This window comes from Peromyscus leucopus, chromosome 3 (assembly GCF_004664715.2).
Source record: "Peromyscus leucopus breed LL Stock chromosome 3, UCI_PerLeu_2.1, whole genome shotgun sequence".
Lineage (NCBI taxonomy): Eukaryota > Metazoa > Chordata > Mammalia > Rodentia > Cricetidae > Peromyscus > Peromyscus leucopus.
The window spans coordinates 48,125,916-48,144,770 of record NC_051065.1 but is presented as its reverse complement, the minus strand read 5'-3'; the positions used below and the strand labels follow the sequence as shown (position 1 = coordinate 48,144,770).

The 18,855-nt window shown below is 38.6% G+C and overlaps 1 protein-coding gene across 1 annotated transcript in view; it reads right to left on the bottom strand.

Moving 5' to 3' along the window:
- The window catches only part of Braf (B-Raf proto-oncogene, serine/threonine kinase), a 128,462-nt gene that overhangs the window by 15,181 nt on the left and 94,426 nt on the right, over nucleotides 1–18,855 (bottom strand). Inside the window, 3 exon segments of the mRNA XM_028889335.2 lie at nucleotides 148–279; nucleotides 4,337–4,455; nucleotides 5,398–5,444. Of these exon segments, the coding sequence (XP_028745168.2) occupies nucleotides 148–279; nucleotides 4,337–4,455; nucleotides 5,398–5,444 (298 nt within the window).

Genomic DNA, 18,855 nt, shown 5'->3' with positions numbered 1-18,855 from the left:
AAATGCACACAAACATTTTCTAAAGTTTATTACAAAGATCAAAAGCTCTATCATTCATGTTTACCTCCATCTCCAGACTTCCTCCTACAAAGAACTGAAGCTTTAAGCGAAATACTAAAATAACCCCCAGAGATGATAAATATTTACCTGATCCCTGTTGTTGATGTTCGAGTAAGGTAGCTGGCCAGTCATTAGTTCATACAGAACAATCCCAAATGCATATACATCTGACTGAAAGCTATATGGGTTTTTATCTTGCATTCTGATTACTTCTGGTGCCTGTTAGATAAGGAAGAAAAATTCTAGTTTTATCCTTCAGTTCAGTTGAATAAAGACTGAAATACAAACTATGATAATTCCTAGAGCAACACCTTATTTAAAGAAGTCTTCTACTACGTAATTCCCCTATTAATGGTCAAAGAAATAAAACCAACTAAGAAAAAGGGGGGAAAACCTGCTTTATAAATTCTGAAAGGTGGTTTGAGCCAAATTTCCATTATGCATTACTATGGTTTTATATAATTTTATCAGCAATCCTCTTTCTGAACAAACACCATTTCTCAACACTATCCTATCAGAGTTAGTCTCCACTTCCTCTTCTTGATTCACAAAGAAATACTAGATTTGCACTTACAGAAAACTTGGGAGTAGGCACAAGCAATTAATATCTTTCCAAGTTACATCATAAATGTGTGGTATAAAAAATGCTTTACTGGTTGGGCAGTGGTGGCACACGCCTTTAATCCCAGCACTTGGGAGGCAGAGGCAGGTGGATCTCTGTGAGTTGGAGGCCAGCCTGATCTACAGAGTGAGTTTCAGGACAGCCAAAGCTGTTACATTACACAGAGAGAAACCCTGTCTTGAAAAACAAAACAAAATAAAACAAAAACTTTACTAACAAGAGTAACACACAACAGGTTGACTTATTAGAAAACTCTAGTTGTTGCTTCTAGGGCAAACAAAGACCAAATCATATTCACCAGATTTTAACATAATTTAGTCACTGTGCTGTACAACTCAGTTTCTTACTTATATTAATTATTAATATTAATAAAATAATTCATTTACATTAATGATAGATGAAGAACTAGTGGGTTTCTCCCTTCACCTTCCATCTCTTATACTGTTTTGTTAGAAAGGAACTGAAGAAGTGGCAAATGGTATTAATGAAACTTTGCAAAAAGAGCTGAAGGACAAAGTTCTTGGTCATGGCAAGTAAGTATCTGCTGAGGAATAACAGTACTCTACCATAGCAGCAAGTCAGAACTGTCTCGAGAGCCTGCTCAGTGCTGCCTACCCTCAGCCCAACAGAGACCATCAGAACCTACAAGTAGGAGCCATGCTTTACTATGCTTCAAAGTTGCACACGCGTCTGCTGTCGGCACACGTGAAGGAACACTGGCGGCAGACCCGTGAGAAACCCAAAGAGTCAAAGGACAGTGGTGGAGGAGGGTTCTCTTATTTGTTTTGCCACACACTCTGTTGACAGCGGCTGTTTTAGTGACATGGTTTCAAACCAACCCCACACAAGTGAGATAAAACAAACAAAATAGTCTTTTTGGCGGGGCAGAGTTGAGATCAATTGAGAACTGTCTTTTAAAATCTAGTTTTCTTTCACTGCTGGTAGATGACTTGATGAAAAGTTGAATGTCATCTATTTAGAAGAAATGTGTGATAATCTTCAATTTTTTAATTTACAAAAATTTTTATATAAATTTCTCTCTTCTAAGATATAAATAAAAGACTACTGTAAATAATTCAGAGGACCACATAACCTGGTTTATGACCAAATTATTATTTCAGGCTGTGGATATTCTACACACCCCAAAATTATTTACTTATTTATTTATTTTGAGACAGGGTTTCACTATGTAGCTCTAGATGTGGAACTCACAGAGATCCCTCTGCCTCTGGGATTACAGGTGCATGCCACCACACCCAGCCTATTTAATTGTCATGTGCATGAGTGTTCTGCCTGTATATGTCTGTCTGTGCACTGTGGAGGTCAGAAGAAGGCATCAGATGCCCTTGAACTGGAGTTTACAGACAGGTGTGAGTTGCCATGTGGGTGCTGGGAATTAAACTGAAGTCATCTGAAAGAACAGCCAGAAAGAGCTCTTAATGACTGAGCAATCTCTCCAGCTTGTCACATTTTTTTCTGAAGGCAGATACCAATTGGAAAGATTTATTCAACAATGAAGTGCACTGCTGACTAATCTTGGTCTTTTAAAATTCAGCAAGGTAGAATAAAAGATGAACTCACTGATCCAGGGTTATCAACAAAAAAGTAATCACAAATATAAACAACTTTATAATATTCTACTAACTATATAAACTAGGGCTTTTGAAAACGAACAAACCTAGAGACTGGACCTAGACCAACTCTTGTATTGTTAAAATAAATACACTGTTGAAGTATGTGAGTGATCTGTTTTAAATTTTTGCTTCTATAATTTCAGAAGCAAAAAGCCCCTTCTCCATCCTCTTGGGACACACTGCCATCTTTGTTAGAAGTATGTGCCTTAAAGGTGCCTGAAAGCCAGAATACAACCATCAAATAGTCTCTTCTAATAAATTAAAAGTTAAATATATATCAAGGAATTTTAAAAAGAAACTTAGCTAACTGTAATACGGAATCTAAGAAAGGATCTTGTCATGACTACTCTGACCTCACATTTCCAATGAAAAGACTCAAGGAAGTTAGTGGCCAGAGCACAGCTCTCCTGCCTCTTCCACTCGGCCACTTGCGCTGTCTTCATCACTCACCCAAGAAAGCACACTCAACTGAACCCTGGGCCGACTAGACAAACTCAGGCCACGGCTTTGGAGGAGACTGCTACATAGTGTTCTGGGAATTTAGGCAAATACGGCTTTGAAAGCTCTCCTGATTTTTCTGTTTCTAATAAGTTGACCCAAAAATATTAGAGCAGATTAATTTGCTTAAAGATTAAAACTACACAAAAATGTTTAGAACACCTGTATTCCACTTAGAGCTTATATTTCAAAATTCTTTGGACTCAGGATTGCTTTTATTCAAATATTATCAAAGATCCTATAGAATGTTTGTCTGTGTGGACCACCTCTGGGAATATTTAAGATATTAAAACTCAACTGACTATTAAATTATTTACTAATTCACTTAAATATTAAATCAATTGGGAGATATTAGCAGAGAATACCTGCTTTCAATGAAAACTAACTCTATTTTCAAAAACAAAGTTGAGTGACAGGAGAGCGACAACGCTCTCTCATGGGTCTGGCGTAACAGCAGTCAGCTGGAATCGCCTATGTGCTCCTACATTCAGTCAGCTGCAGTGTGTCATTTGGATTGCTGGAAAGGAGGAAAAAGTGGTTTCACAAAGGAAAGACCTTTGGAAAGGTCACAGGAACCACTGTGGGTTCACAGCAGTGTTCCTTGAAATGACTCTTCAACAGCCTGCTGCACTAACTGGGACCCCAACTGTTAGAACCTCTTTCTACAAAGCAGAAACAAGGAGAGACAGACTTTAGCAGACAGCACAAAGCTCACTAAAAATATCCCTGTCTTTTTCTTTTGTCTTTCCTCTTCCAACTGCCCCATAATTATAAAGTTCTTTCTAGTGTGAAGAAGGTCTATTTCCAATATAGGCTCAAATACAAGTGTGAAACAGCCTTTCTGTTAAGAAAGAATACGTCTCTTAAGACATGTCTTCAACTGCAAACCTTAAAAAAAAAAAAAAAAAAAAAAAAAAAAAAAAAAAAAGAGCAGGGTATACAGACCATTTGAACATAAAGTTGTTGTTTTCTTTCTTTTTAAAAAATTTTTATTTTTAGACAGGGTCTCACCTAACTCTGGCTAGCCTGGAACTCACAGAGATCCACCTGCCTCTACCTCCTGAGCACTGGACTAAAGGCATGCACCACCAAATCCTACCAAGTATTTTCAATAACATTTAAACATTTTATAACATATATGTATTATGTCTGAAATATACTGACACTAATTTTGCAGTAATTTTTTTAAAGACAAGAAAAAAGTTAAAGACTACATAAAAAATAAGAATATTGATTCTTTTGTTTGTTTTTGTTTTTTGAGACAAAGTTTCACTAGGTAGTTTTGGCTATCCTGGAACTGTGTACACCAGACTGGCCTCAAACTCACAGATACCAACTGCCTCTGCCTTCCGAGGGCTAGGATTAAAGGCGTGCGCCACTATGCCTGGCTTCTATACTGATTCTTGTGAGTAGTGGGAACTGTAAAAATACTGTAGTGAAGACCTTCAGTGACTTTCTGCTAACTAGTCACTAGTTTAGGATTAAAGAATGTGATCAATTGAGAAATAGCCTCAATTCTTACCATCCACAAGATAGATCCAGACAACTGTTCAAACTGATGGGACCCACTCCATCGAGATTTCACTGTGGCTAGACCAAAATCACCTATTTTTACCGTGAGGTCTTCATGAAGAAATATATCTGAGGTGTAGTAAGTAAAGGAAAAAAAAAATAGATCTCATTTTCATACTAGAGAAAGTGTTTTGATGATTTCAGGTAAAGGTGCTAGTTTCTTTAACTCTGTAGTAAGATTTTCTTTTTAAAATATAGTAATTCATATTTCCCCCTAAAGTCAACAAACATTCTTTAAACAAGAATTAATTCTCTTCGGCTTTTATGACCTGCTTTTAAGATTTCTTGGGCTAGAAATATGTGAGCATAAGGTTAAGGTGTTTATTTTTTGTTTGTTTGGCTTGGTTTTTCGAGACAGGGTTTCTCTGTGTAGCTTTGCCCCTTTCCTGGAACTCACTCTGTAGACCAGGCTGGCCTCGAACTCACAGAGATCCGCCTGGCTCTGCCTCCCGAGTGCTGGGATTAAAGGCGTGCGCCACCACCGCCCAGCTAAGGTATTTTTCTAAGCCTATGGGATATGTGGAAACTTTCTAATTTGAGTTGGTCCAGATATCCTTTAACACATCTGGGAAACCTACACAGGTTCTTTATTAGAATAAGAATGATATCAGAAAGGATCTGTCTGGACTCAGAGAAAAAAAAGAAAAATTGTTTTTCCTCATGTCACTGTCACATAATTTTGAACCTTCAGTTTCATATCTCAGTTACTGCTCAGCAATATTAGATGAATTAAAGCAGTAGCCATAAAATATTTACTTTCTAGGGCACATAAAATGAAAGCAAGCAAGATAAAAAGCTCTACTGTAATAAAGACTTTTCCTACAGGGCCCAGTCATACAGAAATGTGATCAGGTTGAATTCTGCTCTACTATACTCTCATGCAAACTGACTCATTTTCTTTACAGCATATTACACTTAGCATGGAACTGTTTTTACATAACATGAAGACAAAATGCAGAAGAAAAAGTCAGGATGCTTTCAGACTTCGCAGACCAGTTTCAGGAAGGATACTATTACTCTTGAGGTCTCTGTGGATGATTGACTTGGCGTGTAAGTAACTGAAAAACAAAACATCATTTAACCTGAGTAAGACTCTGAGTAGGACTCTGGCCTCAAAATCTACAGAACATATTTAGGGATGTAAAGACTTAGAATAATGATACAACTGAAATTGCTATATTGTGATAACCTCTTTACATAATAATTGATGGTAAATTGAGGATTATAAAAACATACCATTATTATATACAGCCCAAATCCTGGTGCATATGAGGACTGCTTTATCTTTCACTAGTTACAAATACAAACCTTTCACTCAGTCAAGCCTACTTATCCATGTCCTTGATATTTAATCCCATCTCTTTCAATGTTTCCCTTCTGTACTTGTCCCCAACTTAGCACCATTCTATTTTTCCACCTCTTCATACTCTAAGATGAACATTCTTATTTTCTAACAAAGAACCCAATGGAAAGTGATCTTTCACTGTTCACTTAGGTAGTAAGTAATCCAACAGCTTGATCTTTGTTTTGCTTTGTTTTTCATGTGCCTATGCTTGCTTTCCATTTAGAATGCAAATTCCACTAGACTAGGAAAGTTTGGTAAAGACAATTAATTTTAAAGGAGGCATGATATATTTGTAAAACATTAATGCCAGTAAGGAGGAAATTTTTTCATAATAACCACATCATATTGTTGTTGTTGCTATTATTATTACTATTGCCTTTTAGAGACAGGGTCTCACTATGTAGTCCTGGAACTCACTACATAGACCAGTCTGGCCTTGAACTCACAGAGATCTGCTGCCTCTGCCTCCCAAGTGCTGAGACTAAAGGCTTGCGCCACGATGCCCACCAACATATTATTTTAAAGTCAATGATAGGTCACTTATCCTTAGTTATCCTAAATTATCCTTAAAAACTACTTTAGTTTTAGATTTCTATTTATTTCCAATGCATAGAACAGGAACTGGCAGGTGGGAAGCATTGAATACATGCCTGTCAAATCAACCACAATAGATGCAAGTTATCTGTCTTATTACCGGAGAAAACAGATATAAAGGACTTCTGAAACCTAACAGTGACCACATTAAGTAAGTTCTGACTTAAAATCAGAATATAAAATCAAAGTCGTACCATGAGCACTATTAAAAACAGATTTATAAATAGTTCAGACTGTTTGCACACACACACACACACACACACACACACACACACACACACACACACCAACACCACCCCCGCCCCCTTGCCGACAGGATTTCTCTGTGTAGCTTTGCTCCTTTCCTGGAACTCACTCTGTAGCCCAGGCTGGCTTCGAACTCACAGAGATCCCCCTGCCTCTGCCTCCTGAGTGCTGGGATTAAAGGCGTGCGCCACCACCGCCCGCTGTTTGTACCTTCTTATGTTTATTAAATGTCCTCATTTTCCCAGACAGACATCAAGATTTGGAACTATTTTTTGAACAAAAATTTCATTTTAAATTACTTTATCCAAAGTAACCCCTTTTCCTCCATTCCTCTTTCACTTCATGCTATCTTCTTCACAACACTATTACAAACTAAAATGATCTTGTCATGACTCTGGCTCTAGGCTTCTGCTACATCATTATCACTACTCTTATAGCAAAAGAAATGAAGAGGTCAGTTATAGATTTCATCTGCTTTAAACACTTAAAGGTTTATTTTCTTATTTATATGTATGTATGTATTTCTGTCTGCCAGCCACACCTGTGCAGGTGCCTGTGAGGGCCAAAAGAGGGTGCTGGATTCCCTGGCACTATACTTACAGGCAGTTATGAGCTGCCCAATGTGGGTTTTGGGAACTGAACCAGGGTTCTCTGGAGGAGCAGCAAAGTACTCTTAATTGCCATCTTGCTAGCCCTATTTTATAACTTTTGCAATGGCAGAGAAAGATAAGAACAGGTGAAGATAAACTCATCCCAGGAAAGAGCTATTTAGAATGGCAAGATTTTGAATAAATGAGGAAAAAAAGGGAGGTAGGGTAATGAGAGTGCTGGTATGGAGTGAACGACTTAAAAAAATATGGAAGCCAATACATTCCCCCCTTTTGAGGCAGGGTTTTACTCTTCACTTCAAGTTGGCCTTGAACTCACAGCAATTTTGCCTCCACTTTCCAAGGGCTGGAATTACAGACTCAAGCCACTATGCCTAGCAAAAGCATCGGCCTTCTAATCAAGAAGCTATTGCTGTTGTTAAATGTCTAAATGGACATGATGTACTCATTCAATTGTTTTCTGAATAATTGCTTATGGCCAAAGAGGACTGTCACTGTCTGCTTTGATCACCATGTAGTGACCAGTGGTGACTAACTGAGACTCAACTGGTCGAAGTGCTGAGAATGACTGCTGGTGTTCAACCATGAACAGGACAGACATCGCTGGCCTCTCCACCAAGAAAGGGCAAAAAGAATGGACAGTCTAGAGACTGGTGTGGACACTGACCTCAGGGCGCGGCCTGGCTGATTATCTGTACATCATCTGCATGGGACTTGATCCATCCCAGCATCCTGTCATGGAGGGGTTGAGGGGTCATAGGTCCCAACAACCCCAATGATAATGGGAGTTTCATACAAAAATATGGAGACATGATGAAGAGAAGGAAAGGAAAAGGTGTCCCTGATGGATAGCATTGATCAGTTCCAGAAATCTGATTGAAGGAATCACAGCAAGAGTAAAGTATATAAAATTTAACTGAAGGGTTGAAGAGAAGAAATTTAGGGCCAGGAACTCAGTAGATATTGGTCAAGATTGCTAACTAGTGACATCCTGGTTACTAAAAGCTAGCTAGCTAGGGTAAACCTAGCAGAGCCCAAAGTTATAACAGCTTCTTCAGGTTGATTGCGTAATTCTTTATAGTACAAACTGCTTTCCTAATTTTAACCTAGTATTTTCTTTCTGTAAACAAAGTTGCAAAAGAGTAGAACACCTCTGTATAATGGAAGGCTGGAAGGAAAAGAAACTCTATTTGCCCAGCTAGAAAAATGGGGTGAGTATCACACTCAAAATCTACACCATACAATATTTCAATGTAATTACTGCACTAAATAATTCTACACAAATTACCTCTAAAACATAGTTTACTAAGCTTGAACTAATTATAATGGAAGATATCAATAAGTACATAGTTGGCTGGGAGTAAGAAAGGGAACCATACTAAATAAGCTATAATCTGACACGATACAGAAGTGTATCAATTATTTAGGATAATTACAATGGATTTCCTTCCTACCTTCTAAAACATTTATTTAATTTAGTGTTTGTGTATGTGTGCCCACCATTGTATGTATGGAGGTCAGAGGTCAGCTTATGGGCGTCAGTTCTCTTCTTCCACTATGTTGGTACTGAGCATTGAACTCAGGTCAGGCTTGGCAGCACATGCCTTTACCCACTGAACAATCTTGGTGAAAACTTTCTACTTTTTTAATATGTTAGGAGAGCATTACAATTGTGTGTGTGTGTGTGTGTGTGTGTGTGTGTGTGTGTTGTTTGCAGCACCAGGAAGGAACAAACATGCTATCATTTAAGTACCATACTCTCTTGGCAGGATTCTTTTGCCAGTTTCTTTGCTTGGCTAAAAGTGTGTGTTGACAGAATCTACTCATACAGCTACAAAAGCACTTGATACATTCTGTCTTTGTTCTACATCTTTCAAAATCTTACACAAGACTGACCTTTCCAACATTCTTTGAAGAGCATAAGATGATGCACCAAATTAATATGCTTCAGACTTGATCTGACCAACACAAATTAGGTTGAGATTCTCATCTTTATCTCCCTTGTGGTGGGCATAGAATTTATAATCAAGAGCCTACTAATTCTAGGAATCCTATAAGACTATATTAATTACAACCCTACGATAATTTTTCTTGAATTACTTTTATAAAAATACTTCCTTGATCCCATATGTGTATATTCTCTTCTTCGTAGTTAGAAGGATTTTGTTTTTAGATATGGTTTAAATTTTTAGCTTACTAGATTTCATTTTCAGTTAACATGGTGGTTCATGTCTCTGTAATCCCAGCACTTGAAAGGCTGAGGAAGTAAGATCACTCTAACTTCACGGCCAACCTAGGCAGGCGCTCTTGTGTGTGTGTGTGTGTGTGTGTGTGTGTGTGTGTGTGTGTATGTGTATGTGTGTATACGTATATATACATACATATGTACATACATACATACATATATACATACATACATATATACATACATACATATGGTTCAGTCTGTGGTACAGTATGAAAACAGTTTCAAAACACACAGCAGCAACAACAAAAACATCCAAAACAAATCTTAATCCAAAACAAATCCGATTCCCAAACCAAACAAATTTCACCTGACGGTTTTTACTTATATTCTGAGTCATGATTTTGCTTCCTAAGCTGGCCTTGAACTTTTAAAACAATTCTCCTGCCTCATCTCTGGAGTGCTGAGATTACAGATGTGCACTATCATGCTAGGTGTTAAAAGTAAAGCTTTAAAGATCAGAATTCTAGTAACTTCTATGTTAGCTCCTTTTTTATTTTTATTTTTTTAATGGGTCTCACCCATTAGCCCAGGCTGGCCAGGAACTTAGTATGTAGTTCAGGTTGATCTCAAACCCGTGGTGATTCTGTCTCAATATTCTTAGTGCTGAGAATACAGGAATGAGTTGCCAGACTTGGCTCTCAGTTACTTTTGAAGTTTTTTTTTTTTAAATTAATTTATTTATTTTGTATACGGCGTGCCTGTGTATCAGAAGAGGGCACCAGATCTCACTATTGATGGTTGTGAGTCACCATGTGGTTGCTGGGAATTGAACTCAGGACCTCTGGAAGAGCAGCCAGTGCTCTTAACCTCTGAGCCATCTCTCCAGCCCTCAGTTACTTTTAGGAAGGCTCATCCTAGGGGCTGAAGAGAGGGTTCAGTGGTTAAAAGCACTGGCTTATCTTTCAGAGGACTTGGATTTGATTCCCAGCACCCATCTGGAGGCTCATAAGCATCTGTGGCTCTAGTTCCAGAGGATCCAACACCCTCTCCGGCCCCTGTGGGCACTGTACACATGCATTACACTTACATATATACATGAAGACAAAGTACCTATACACACTACAAATAATAAAGATAAGATGTCAAAAGGCTCATCATTTTCAAAGGAATGAAGTCAGAAATCTTCTAGCTTGCGATCCTCAGGTACACAATCATCCGTCTAGTTTTAACACCAATTAAATTTAGCTGCTTGTGTTTCATTTCTTCAAGAATACCATGAAAGACACCAATCAAATGCTTTCCAGAAATTAAAATACTAAAAATCACCTGGTTGACAAACCAGTTTAATCAATTAGTCTATTTGGGAAAGGTCTTAGTGGCTCATCTAAGTTTGTTAGTTTCTTGTATTTTTTAATTATTACTAAAACTTCAGACCTGGCAAATAAGATAGGTGATTTTAAAGCGGTCTTTCCTGAACTGTGCATAATTCCACAAATGATCCTCAGACTTCAAGCAGGAAAGGAGACTCTCTCCTCTGACATCCTAGCTCTCTGGAGATTGGCAGCTGTCTCAACCGACAGATGTGACAGTGGTGACATCATGTCAGGGTAGTCTTGTGTATAGGTGTTTTGCCTGCAAGGATGTCTGCACACCACATGCATGCCTGGTGTCTGCGGAAGCCAGAAGAGGGATTCCGATACCCTGGACTAGAGTTAACAGCTGGATATTGGTGCTTAGAACTAAACCTGAGTCCTCTGGAAGAACAGCCAGGGCTCTTAAGTGTTGGGCCATCTCTCCAGTCCCTATGCTTCATTATTGAATTTAACAGTTCTTTATGCACCTTGAAGACTTTTAAAAAAAAGATTTATTTTATTTATTTTTAAGATTCACTTATTACATATACAGTCTGCATATATTCCTGAACGACAGAAGAGGGCACCAGATCTCATTATAGATAGTTGTGAGCCACCATGTGGTTGCTGGGAATTGAACTCAGAACCTATGGAAGAGCTGTCAGTGCTCTTAACCTCTGAGCCATCTCTCCAGCTGCTTTGAAGACTTTTTATCAGATATATTTTCAAACATTTTCTCCAAGACTGTAATTTGTCTTCATTTTCTTTTGTTCATCTATCTTCTTCTGCCATACTGAACAGAGGGTCTCACACAGGCTAGGTAGTGCCCTACTAATGAGTGATATATGTCCAGACATATTTTCATTTTCATAATACTGTCTCTGGAGGAAAACTAATTTTAAGTTTTGATGTATTTCAAGCCATTTCTTTCTTTCCTTTACCTTTGTGTTGTAAGAAATCACTGCTTATCTTTATACTACAAGGGTTTTCTCTGTTGTTACTTGAAATATTAGATTTTGTCTTTGACCTACTTCAAATAAATGTTTGTTTTGTGCCATCTAACAGATAATGGTTTAGTTTTTCTATATGAATGTCTCCCGGTTATAGGAACATTTGTTGAAGAACTGTCTTCATGAATTGCATCAACACCTTGGTTAAAAAAAAAAAAATCAAATGAAAATATGTATATTGGATCTATATCTAAGCTTCCTATTCCACAATTATATATATATATATATATATATATATATATATATATATATATATATACAAATACCACACTGTCTTGATTACTATAGTCTTATAGTAATATTTGAAATCTCCCACTAAAGTCCAATTTTGTTATTTTCCCCACAAATTGTCTATTTCTTCTTCCCCCCAAATCATTTGTTTTCTCATTTCTATCTTTTAAAATTCCTTCCTGAAATAGAGAATCAGGTAGCTCAGGCTGGCTTTGAACTCATTATATAACCACAGAAGACCTTGACCTACTGACCCCAATTTCACTTCTGAAGGTCTGTGATTATTATTATTATTATTATTATTATTATTTTTGGTTTTTCGAGACAGGGTTTCTCTGTGTAGCTTTACGCCTTTCCTGGAACTCAATCTGTAGTCCAGGCTGGCCTTGAACTCACAGAGATCCACCTGCCTCTGCCTCCCGAGTGCTGGTATTAAAGGTGGGCACCACACTGCCCAGGTCTGTGATTCTAAGTGTGTACTACACCACAACTGCCTTTAAGTATCTGGACTATAAATATTTAGCCACTGCAATTCCATATAAATGGCCAGATCAGTCTGCCAATTTCTAAACTCATGTCTGCTCCTATTGTGCCTAGCATGCATCGTGTTGCAGCGAGAGATCACCTTGGGAAGAATTAAGAACTTAGTGATACTGGGTCTTGTAATACGCCAATATGATACTTTTGGATTTCTTTCATTTCCTAGTTGGGACATGCAGTAGAGAAGGTAGTAAGTATGTATTTCCTTTAGAAAATACTTGAATCACTTCTACTAAGTAGAAGACTGGCCTGAACAGAATGGATATGTAAATAAACAAAGAATTTCATAGTATTGGTGGGAAAGCAAAAAGCATACTATTGTTTCATTTTCATAACCCGTATCAAACACCTACAAGCTGAAACCTAAAAGCAGAGGCATAACACTTACTTACAAAAACAAAGTAACTAAATGGAGGAAAGGATGGTCTGTTCAACAAGGACTGCTGGACAACTGGGAGGGAATGCACATAGGGAAAAGAAAAGAGCCTCAACTGCTACTTCAGACACAGTCATCTCAAGTGGACCAAGGACCTAAATGTACAAGTAAAAACGACACATTTTTACAAGAAAACGGAGGATTATTACTACCTTTTATACACGTGAGATATCTTGACATTCTCAGAATATTTTTTTATATAGTCTGGTTGTATAACCAGACTTTATGCTTCTTTGTGAGGCAGGCGAAGGGACAGCAATTCTATCCATGCAGAGAAGAAAACTAAAGAGTAGAAGTGAAATGACTGAAGGGACACGGGAGAAGGAGAGGTTCTGAGCACTCAGATTTGGGTTTAAACTCCATTTGTGTTAATTACCCTAGGAACATTTTATAATCTAACTTAACTTTCTCTTTTTTTTTCTTTCTTTCTTTCCTTTTTTTTTTTTTTTTTGGTTTTTCAAGATAGGGTTTCACTGTGTAGCCATGGCTGTCCTGGAACTCACTTTGTAGACCAGGCCTGGCTCTGCCTCCCAAGTGCTGGCATTAAAGGCATGAACCACTATCATGCAGCTACACTCTAGCTTTTTTTTTTTTTTTCTTTCCCTGAGACAGGGTTTCTCTGTGTAGCTTTGCGCCTTTCCTGGAACTCACTCTGTAGCCCAGGCTGGCCTCGAACACACAGAGTTCTACCTGCCTCTGCCTCCCAGTTCTGGGATTAAAGGTGCACTACCACCGCCCGGCACAATCTAGCTTTTTTTTTTTTTTTTTAAAGATTTATTTATTTATTATGTATACACTATTCTGTTTGCATGTATGCCTGCAAGCCAGAAGAGAGCACCAGATCTCATTACAGATGGTTGTGAGCCACCATGTAGTTGCTGGGAATTGGACTCAGGACCTCTGGAAAAGCAACCAGTGCTCTTAACAACTGAGCCATCTCCCTAGCCCCAACCCTATCTGTTTTAACAGGGCCAAATATGCTGCTGTGTTGAAACTAAATTGAGGTACTCAAGTGTGGAAGCTGGGAGATAGATAATTCAGGTATGCTGATGGGAGCTTGAATAGGAAGATGACCTAAATAAGTGACAAGAAGTTATAAGGCTCTGGGTATTCTTTAAAAATAGACCCACTGAGTGCTGGGTGTGGTGGTGCACACCCTGGTCTACAGAGTGAGTCCCAGGACAGCCAGGACCATACAGAGAAACCCTGTCTCATAACACAGTATCAAAACCCAGATACAATGTTGGTAACAGATTGGTTTGTGGTGGGAAAAAAAAGAGAGGACTCAAGGAATACTGTATAATGTCTGAGATAAGCAGCTGCAAGCACAGTGCTGAAGACAGGTTAGAGAGATCAGCAGCTGAGTTTTAGATATATAAACTCGAGATCTCATTAGACAATCAAGCGGACATGTTGAGCAGACAGTTGATATAAGAGTCTTAAGTACAGCTGGGCGGTGGTGGCGCACGCCTTTAATCCCAGCACTCGGGAGGCAGAGCCAGGCGGATCTCTGTGAGTTCGAGGCCAGCCTGGGCTACCAAGTGAGCTCCAGGAAAGGCGCAAAGCTATGCAGAGAAACCCTGTCTCGAAAAACCAAAAAAAAAAAAAAAAAAAAAAAAAAAAAAGAGTCTTAAGTACAAATGAAAAGAAATAGCTGGAGGGGTACAGAACTGATCTTAAATTGATTTTTTTTCACACTGTAAAACTGAATATATATATACAACACTTAAACAAATCAAAATATGGGCCGTGTATGTTGTATTGCATGCCTTTAATCCCCATTCTAGTGAAGCAGAGAGGCAGGAGGAATTTGTAAGTTTGAGCCTATCTGGTCTACACAGTGAATTCCAAGCCAGCCAGGGCTACATAGTAAAACCCTATTTCAAAAAAGCAAAAACAAAACTCCAAATACCCAATATGATAGATACTTTAGTGGGTTGATGACAGAATAGGGGGAATAGTTACTTATACAAACTGGTATTGTTTGAACTACTTATATAAATTTATGCAACTCAGTTTGTTAAAAAATTATCTTAGCATCTCCTTTTCTGAACTATGCAATATAACAACAGACAAACTAATATTGAACCAGATAGCCTGTTGTTGCTGTTTTGGGCAAGTTCTCACATATTACAGCTGGTTTGGACTCTGAACTTCCTGCCTCCAGCTCCCAAGTGCCAGGGGTTACAGGCTATGTATGCCATTACAATCAGCAAAATTGTATAATAGTTTAAAATTTTTTTTTTGTTTTGTTTTTTGAGACAAGGTTTCACTGCATAGTCCTGGCACTTACTCTGTAGACCAGGCTGGCCTTGAACTCACAGAGATCTGCCTGTCTTTGCCTCCCAAGTGCTGGATTAAAGGCATGTGCCACCACTGCCCGGTAGGTTTAAACTTCTTTTGCTGAAGACAACTCAAATGAATTCTAACAAATTATATAACTCCTTGTGAATTTTAAATTAACATTTAAAAAGGTTAAAATAAATGAAAAGGATACAATTTCCAATGTACTACATTAGCAACACTTAAACATTTTGATATTCAATGGTAATGATTTTTAGGCAGAACATTGCTTTGACTGGCCTGGAACATGCTGTGTAGACTAGACAATCCTCCTGCCTGTCTCCCAAGTGTTGGGGTCATAGACACATGCCACCATGCCTGGCTACAAATTTTTTTTAGAAAGCATCTTGTTTTTGTTTTGTTTTGCTTTTTGAGACAAGGTTTCTCTGTGTAGCTTTTGGAGCCTTTCGTGGAACTCACTCTGTAGACGAGGCTGGCCTTGAACTCACAGAGATTAACCTGACTCTGCCTCCTGAGTGCTGAGATTAAAGGTAAACCTCACCACCGCCCAGCAGAAAGCATCTTTTTAATGAAATAGTCTTTTTGTTTCTTAATCTCCCCTAGGAAACGAATACACTTTTCTCTTGGTGAGAGTGGTAACCTCGCCTTTCATGGATCTGGTTTTCCCAGTGCACCCCACCCTGGTATGTTTTGACCTTTCATTTCTATCAGACTTCTTCTCTAATGTCTGGTGACTGAGAGACAATTTGTCTTATTCAGACTAAATGGGAGACTAGTAAATTGTCTGATTTATTGTTTGTCAATTGTACAGTGACACTCTTTCCTCCTGGTCTGGTGAGATTTCCTAGAGAAGGCTTTTAGGACTTGTAGGAAGAGTCAGGTTTGGCTACTAATATCTGGGAATCAAAGAGAGAACAGGCAGAACACTTGTTCTAGGGATTAGCCCTAGGTCTAATTCCTAACACTGCCCTCCTCCCCCACAAAACTGTGTGCACTGGGCAGCACAGTTGACCATCATCTGGTAAGTACCCAGCCACCCAGTCCCACTGTTTTGGAAAGATGTCCAAGTCCTAGACACAGCAGAATTCCCCAGCCAGAGATGGGCGTTTCCGAGTCTTTCTGCCAGTTGCTCAGTGGCACTGGCCAGGAGAGGGATTCACAAAATAGCTTCCCCAGTGCAGGAACCGACAATTTCTGAAACCAATTTCTGTATACTTTTGAACGTTCTGTGATGTAAACATGATGCTTTTCATTGGCAATTAATGATTTAGTCTTTTTGCTTTCTTCTAAAGCCCATCATCAGTTCTCCACTTGCTTTCCAACTTTCAAAAATGTGACTACTGTCTTCTTTCTCTGTCTGCCTTTTTAGTTTAGATTTATGAAAATATTTCCTTACTGTAGTTTTTTTTTTTTTTTTTTTTTTTTTTGTTTTGTTTTTTGTTTTTCGAGACAGGGTTTCTCTGTATAGCTTTGTGCCTTTCCTGGAACTCGCTTTGGAGACCAGGCCTGGCTGTGCCTCCTGAGTGCTGGGATTAAAGGCGTGTGCCACTACTGCCTGGCTACCTTACTGTAGTTTTTTTTTTTGTTTTTTTTTTTTTTTCTTTTTTTTTTGGTTTTTCGAGACAGGGTTTCTCTGTGTAGCTTTGCGCCTTTCCTGGGACTCACTTGGTAGCCCAGGCTGGCCTCGAACTCACAGAGATCCTCCTGGCTCTGCTTACTGTAGTTTTAATGGGATTGAAGAGACAGAAAAAAAAAATCTGTCACTTTAACCTAAAACCTAACTAGTAATTTTACTAAGAGTTTTTTAATCTGTCAAAGACTTTAGAAACTAGAATATATTGGTACATTTGAGCAGATGCAAATTACCATCTCAATTGGAAGGAAAAAAAAGAAATGGAAAAAGGTACTGTTTTTTTTTTTTTTTCATTAATTTCAAACTGGTAATAAAAAGTACACTCTGGCCAAGTGGTGGTGACATACACCTTTAATCCCAGCACTAAGGAGGCAGAGGCAGAGGGAGGTGGATCTGTGTGAGTTCGAGGCCAGCCTGGTCTACAAAGTGAGTCCCAGGACAGGCTCCAAAGCTACACAGAGAAACCCTGTCTCAAAAAACCAGAAAAAAAAAATTCTTTTTTTAAAATACACTCTTCTTCTTCTTTTTTTTTTTTTTGGTTTTTGAGACAGGGTTTCTCTGTGTAGCTTTGCGCCTTTCCTGGGACTCACTTGGTAGCCCAGGCTGGCCTCGAACTCACAGAGATCCTCCTGACTCTGCCTCCCGAGTGCTGGGATTAAAGGCGTGCGCCACCACCACCCGGCCCTAAATACACTCTTTTAGATTTGAATAGATTAAACTTCTTGCTTTGTTGAAGGACTGAGCTTGTTTTGCTAGTAGAGAAGTTAAGGATGTTATTGAATATCAGACCAAGTCTTGCGAACTGTAAGAATGCCCTAGTTAAATGCTTTCTTTTATAAGAGTTGTCTCTTCACAGCAGAAGAACAGTGACTAAGACACTATGAGTAATAAAGCATTTCGGTTAGACACGGGCTTGTTGTAAGTTACTGCCTAGTTTTGAATGAGGGAAAGTGAAAAAGTTGAGGAATCAGATATGGTTTGGAGATCTGTCTTCATACTTATTTCCTGTAACTGATCTTGAGGGAAGAGTTGTAGGTGTTAAGACATATTCACTTTTACTCTTTTGTTCCAATTTTATAATGTAAGGGTTGCATAAGTGGTTATGGGAAAACTAGTCTGAAAGTCTGAAACCTTTTTTTTTCCTGAAATCTTAAGTTAAAATTACTTTGCTAAATATGAGACCTAACAGGTTACTTATAGAAATTATTTAAAAGCCTGTTTCTGCTGGCAGTGGTGGATCACATCTTTAATCCCAACACTCTGGAGGCAGGGGCAGGCAGATCTCTGTGAGTTTGAGGCCAGCCTGGTCTATAGAGCGAGTTCCAAGACAGCTAGGGATGTTACACAGAGAAACCCTATCTAGAACCCCACCCCTCCAACAAAAAGCTGTAAAAGGAAAATTAAAGTATCTACTTTATAATATTTTAAAGATTAAATGACATAATAATACATGCACGCAGAATCAATTTGCATACTAGTTAAGACATACTTTTAAACTATTCATCTATTCATAGAGCTTTCAAGTTTATATTTTATTGTTTTCAGCTAAGTGCTTTTTTTGAGACAGAGTCTCTCTAGTTAGTTCTGGAACTCAAAGAGATCCTTCTGCCTCTGCCTCTCCAATGCTGGGATTAAAGGCATGTATCACCAAGCCTGGCCTCAGCTAATTACTTTTAAAATGTTCTTTTTTTCTTTTGTTTTGTGCTAGGGATTTCCCCTAGGGTTGGTGCTTAAGTGCTCTACTACTAAACTACATCTGCAGCCCTAACTTTTACCTTTCAACTGTTTAATTCCACTTAAAGAGTTTTATGCAAAAATTCTTTTTGAGCCAGTTCTTTTTTTTTTTTTCCTTCGAGACAGGGTTTCTCTGTGTAGCCCTGGCTGTCCTGAAACTCACTCTGTAGACCAGGCTGACCTTGAACTCACAGAGATCGCCTGCCTCTGCCTCTGCCTCTGTCTCTTGAGGGCTGGGATTAAAGGAG